This window comes from Empidonax traillii, unplaced genomic scaffold (assembly GCF_003031625.1).
Source record: "Empidonax traillii isolate 1590-97213 ecotype Southwest subspecies unplaced genomic scaffold, ASM303162v1 scaffold1828:size94860, whole genome shotgun sequence".
Classification (NCBI taxonomy): Eukaryota; Metazoa; Chordata; class Aves; order Passeriformes; family Tyrannidae; genus Empidonax; species Empidonax traillii.
The window spans coordinates 48,335-53,614 of NW_020957021.1; the positions used below are offsets into that span (position 1 = coordinate 48,335).

Sequence of the window (5,280 nt, forward strand, 5' to 3'; positions counted from 1 at the left end):
TAACTGTCACAGTCTGTGCCAGGTAGTTTTGTGTCTGCTGAGTGTCAGGTGACACCTGAGTTGCCTTGTACTCCGAGTTCTGGTCACTTGGGTGCTTGTCCTGCCGTGGCTTTGCGTGAGGTGACCATCCGTAGGGAACCAGCTGCCCCATCCAGGGGGAACTCCGGCGCCTCCTCACTGTCTGTAGCATAAAGGATAAATGAACAGGTACTGCCTGTGAGGTGGAGGCCACTCACTCTCCGTCTGCCCTTTTTGCAGTACCTGGAAGCAGTTCAGAGCCCAGTAAAGTTGTGATCCATGGCTACAGTGCTCATGTGCCGAAGAATTCCCAGGCTGAGCAGGGCAGCAGCGCTTTCGACCACAGCCAAGCGCGGGGCCGAGCATGGGAGCAGCAAAAGCGAGCAGGAAGAGAAGGATAACCCAGGAACAGCCAGCACTGGGAGCGAACCCGTGGCTACAATCCAGCTGCTGAACCCCCTGGACTACAGAGTGTTGTACAATCCATCTGCCTATGCCAGAGGCAGAGCTGGCTCCCAGCAGCACCTGGATAGGGACAGCGGCCAGGCCCTCGGTGACACGCTCACCAGCCCTAGCGCTGCACAGGCTCCACAGGCGTTCCCTGCTGCCTCTTCCCGAACTTTGCCACCCCTCAGGAGAGCCCCGTCCAAGTCCAAGTCCAACACACTCCTCCAGCAGACCATCCTGGCGGCGCTGTCCGAGGCGGAGAAGGAGAAGTGGGAGGTGCACGACTCCAAGGAGGACCCGCGGGTGTTTCAGAAGGGGAGGCCTGAGTACAGATCCCTGAGCTGTGACAGCTCTGAGCCAGCACAGCCCCTCCCTGCAGAGGAAGGTGACTCCATTTTGGATAGTGTGGCTGCGTGTGAGGGCAGCCCAGGATCCATCACGGATCGCTTCCAGAGGCTGAGCCGTTTGCCGGTGGAGCGGCGCGCGGGGCTGGCATCCGAGCCTGGGTTTGATGCCCTGTGTCACTGTGCTGTCCAAGCCATCGGGCTCTTCAGCACTCCAGATCTCATCCAAGTTCTAAAGTCCTGTGTCCTGCTGGCTGTCCCACCCGCCCACCCTCTGCTGGACGCGTGCGAGGGCGAGTTCTGCCGGCGGGCGTGGGACATGGAGCTGGAGCAGCTGCTGCTGGTGGCGGATTGCTGGCGCTGCCTGGAGCGCAGCGTGCCCTCCTACCTCGGCATCCTCTTCAGCTTTGCCAACCTGCACTGGAAGGACCTCACCCTACCCCAGTTTGTGCAGCTCGTTTACATCATCGGCGAGGGCCGGCGGGCGCCCGCGGACCTGGCGCAGAAGGTGGAGAGCACGATCCTGAAGTACCTGGACTCCTTCACCCTGGAGGAGCTGGGAGCCATCTGCCTGGGGCTCTTCAAGTCCGTCAGCGGCATCTCCGACCACGTCATGAGGAGGATTGCAGACAGGGTGTCCCTGCAGATGGAGGACATGAGCACCTACGCCCTGGTGAACGTGCTCAAGATGCTCCGCTACACCCGCATGGACCACCTGCCCCTCCTGAAGGAGCTCGGGAAGGTGATTCCCGAGCGGATTCCTACCGTGAACATCCAGGGCATCATGCACATCACTCTTACCTATTCATCCCTGCACTACTTTGACGAGGGTGCTTTGGCTGCCGTGGCCGCGTCGCTGCCTCCCAGGGTGTCCTACTGCCGGAGCAAAGACGCCGCCAAGTTCCTGTGGTCGTTTGGGTGCCTGGACTATGAGCCTCCCAACGAGGAGGAGTTCTACTCCAGCCTGATAAAGCAGATCCATAGGAAACTCCACGAATTTAAGAAGTTTCCAGAGCACCTCCTCACTGCTCTGCTCGGCCTGGCCTTTGTCAAACGCTTCCCAGAGGAGCTGATAGACTATGCCCTGAGGGAGGATTTCATCCAGAAAACACGGGACAGCAAATATGAGCTCAGCAAGGACCTGTTCACCCTTGGGAAGAGCGTTGAAATCGAGTGCCCCACCTACCGAGGCAACCGCCTCCCGCCTCAGCTCTGCCAGGAGTTCACCCAGATGGCTTTGAGCTTTGCAGAGCAGGAGATCTACGTTAGGCCCGAAATCGTGGAGGCCACGTCCCTCCTGGAGAGCATGTTGGGGGGCCCCGAGTACGTCAGGAACCACATGATCTTGCCACACACGAGGTCCAGCGACCTGGAGGTGCGTTTGGCCACGGACGGGCATCCCGTCCCCTTCAACTTCAAGGGTCCTGTGGCAGCCAGCAAGCTCAAAGACATCGGGGTCAGTCTGACAGATGACTTGATGGCTCAGCTCATCAAGGGCAGAGCTCGTGGCCCGTCTCCCGTGGACGTGGAAAATGAAGGCAGGACTGCCAGGCAGGAGAGAGGGGATGAAGCGGGAATGCCGCGCTCGGACGGGGCTCTCACTGCAGGGGCCAAATCACCAGCTGAGCCTCAAGCAGGGCGCTGTCCCGGGGTCCCCCCATCCCTCCCTCAGCCTGGGGAGGTGAGGCTGGCTCTGCAGGTGTCCAACAGGAACCACTACTGCTACAGCTCCAAGCGGCTCCTGGGGCTGCACTGCCTGAAGCGGCGGCAGCTGCGGCGCCTGGGCTACGTGGTGGTGGAGCTGCCCTTCTGGGAGTGGTTCCCTCTGCTGCGGCGCTCGCGCTCCGAGAAGCTCAGCTACCTCCACTACAAAGTGTTCAACCCGGCGCTGCTCAGCAGGGCTGCCTAGGGTTGGGGGGGGAGTGGGGGTGTGGGGCTGGCTCAGAGCCTCCCCAGTGCCTGCCTGCTGCTGGTTACTGGTTAAACTGGTCTCTGAGTGATGGGTCAGCCTTTGGCAGGTGCTCTGGGCCTCGCTGCGTGGCCAGTTCTGCGCTCTCCTTTTTGTACCCAAATCCTCAAACGCTCCCACGACAAATAAAACCTGCTAACAGTTCATTTTTTTCTCTGTGGTTACTCCTTTTTCCGCCCTAAATCGGAGTGGATGGATGGGGTGGCTCTGTGAGAGCAGGGGCACCGATATTTGGGAGAGAGTATTTAGTGATGAAGCTGAGCTGAGTGCCAGGAACACACTCGTTTCCTCGCTGTTCCCATCACCATCAAGCTGGGGCTGGAGGGCACAGTCTGGGGTTCTCCTTTAGCAGGACAGGGTGTGGGTGCTGAGCGCTGAGAAAGTTGGGGTGCTCAAACTCTGAAACATTCATTTCGTCCTCCAAGGACTTCAGTTTGGTGTCCACCACGCGCATTCCTTATGGCAGCAGCTCCGTAGTCGCCTGTAGGACACCAGGAATCACCTTGTGGTGAGCTCCAGACAGCCTGCTTTAAAATTCCTTATCCAAGACCGCAGAGGATTTTGCTGGCACGGAAAAGTAGAAAGCACAGTCCTTCAGGTCTGCATTTCACTGCTTCAGTGAGGGGTTTTTGTGCACCTTAGGGAAGGTTCACAGTCAAGAGAGTGGGGAAAAAAACACAGCCATGGGTGAAAGCAACTTGGTGACCAATTTTTGCCATGAAGTCTGTGGCAGAACTTTTCAGTAGAAGGGAGAGCAGTGAGTCAGACGTGGAGAATAATCCCTTTCCTTCCTGAGGTGTTGAACCTGGAAAAATAACCAGAGTTGTTTAAGCCTGTCAGGGTCACAGACAGGTAGGAGAAAATCCTATAAAGCATACCTGAATATCCTTATGCCACAGGAGAAAAGCCCAGGAAAGAGATGTGAGGAGAGAGAGAGAGAGAACAGAGGGAGAAGCTTGAGTTTTCCCAAGAAAGAGAGCTGATTTGCCACCTTTCGCAACACCAGTGCTGGGGGCCAAGTGAATTTACCACTTGGTAAATTCAGTTTGGCTCAAAGTGAACCAGAAGGGGCAGTTTTGAGGCAGAACTTGTAGTTAATCCCCCTCAGTTTTCTCCTCTTAAGGTGTGGATGCCCAAAAGTCAAACCAGTTTAAAAGCCTGTTTGACCAGTTCCCCACTGGCAGCCTCTCAGACCCAGAAAGGAGTGCTGGGGGAGAGTTGGTTTGTGCTTGTCCTGGTCCTGTGTTCCCTGGTGAGCAGCAGGAATCGTTCCTGATGGCTGCCAGACCAAATACTGGGATGGAAGGGCTGCTCACCTGCCCTGTTACACCTCTGGTTCGGGTCACGCCGCTTTGGTCAAGCACTGGCATCGTAACTGGGTTCCATATCGTGTTGGGGTTTGATGTGTGGGATCTGCAGCTGAGATTCCACCTCCCTCCTCTCAGATGCAGCTCATTAACTCTGCCTTTCCCTGGCAGCACCGGGGTGCCCCCAGAAGGCCAGTTTCATTTGGGCTGAACTAACGACTTCAGCTGAAAACCATGAAAAGAGCCGCTGGCTCCTGAAGGAGGCAGCGAGCTCCTGACCTGCAGGGCTGCCCAAGGCAGTGACATGTTCAAATTGGGGTTAATGTGAGGTTAAAGCTCTTACCTCACACATAATTTCATTCTTAAGAGGGATCAGATAGAGCCAATTCCAGCCACATTCCAGTGGAAAACAAGGTGTGTTCACTTGAGTTTCTTTAAAGGGCCATTGGCAGGAGAATCAGCTGATGGTGCTCAGAACTCAGATATCTCTCCCTCAGAGCTGCTTGGTGCCCTTCTGCTCTCCTGGAGGTATTTAACACTGATTATTGATATTTGTGGTTAATCTTGGCTCCCACCAACTCCTGAGGCAGCCTCGTGTGCTGTGTTGGTGCTTTATTGTATCTACAAAACCTCCTGCACCTTTGATAAATTTTCAGATCCAGTTGCTGGTCTGTCCGTATTTTTTAGTTAAAGTAGGCATTTTCTCTCTGATGTTTCTCCAGGGGTTCACTGATTAATGTGATTTTTTTTTTTCTCTCAATCCCTTCTCTCCACCACAATCTTTGGGTTTATATTGGCTTCACCTCCTGGAATCAGATCTGAACTGCATATTAGGAATTCCCAAGCTCATCCTGGCTCCTAAACATGAGGTCCTTTCACTATTCATGGTTATTCACTGCCTTTATTTCTGATTTTTTTTTTTTTTTAACAAGCTGAATCTGATGCTCAGAAAGTGACCCCTCTCCAGCTGCCAAGATGGTCATAAACGTCTGTCTCCCACAGTTCAAGCCAAGAATTCACTGCAACAAGGTAAAATAGTGGTGGAGGGGGGTGTTTTTAGGGAGTGGGAGGGATGTAGGGATTAGATGGAAGTGACTGGCTGGAGCTGGGGAGGGTTCACAGCTCCTCTGGGATAACTAACATCACTGCCCTCGTGTGGCTCACGCTAATTGTTGGAGGAGAAAGCCCTAATTTT

At 55.1% G+C, this 5,280-nt stretch overlaps 2 protein-coding genes across 2 annotated transcripts in view; both read left to right on the forward strand.

Moving 5' to 3' along the window:
- Positions 1 to 261: 261 nt before the first annotated feature.
- On the forward strand, positions 262 to 2,863 carry FASTKD5 (FAST kinase domains 5). The gene has a single exon (XM_027908765.1). It carries the CDS (start codon positions 298 to 300, stop codon positions 2,716 to 2,718), a length of 2,421 nt encoding a protein of 806 aa, XP_027764566.1. The 5' UTR covers positions 262 to 297; the 3' UTR covers positions 2,719 to 2,863.
- Positions 2,864 to 5,017: 2,154 nt separating this feature from the next.
- Positions 5,018 to 5,280, forward strand: part of UBOX5 (U-box domain containing 5) — a 6,169-nt gene continuing 5,906 nt past the window's right edge. The window contains exon 1 of the mRNA XM_027908759.1: positions 5,018 to 5,114. Coding sequence (XP_027764560.1) covers positions 5,061 to 5,114 — 54 coding nt within the window. The 5' untranslated portion in view covers positions 5,018 to 5,060. The remainder of the gene's footprint in view (positions 5,115 to 5,280) is intronic.

Bases quoted from the DNA above. Each gene is read 5' to 3' on its own strand.
- FASTKD5 (XM_027908765.1), top strand. From the start codon at position 298: ATGGCTACAGTGCTCATGTGCCGAAGAATTCCCAGGCTGAGCAGGGCA.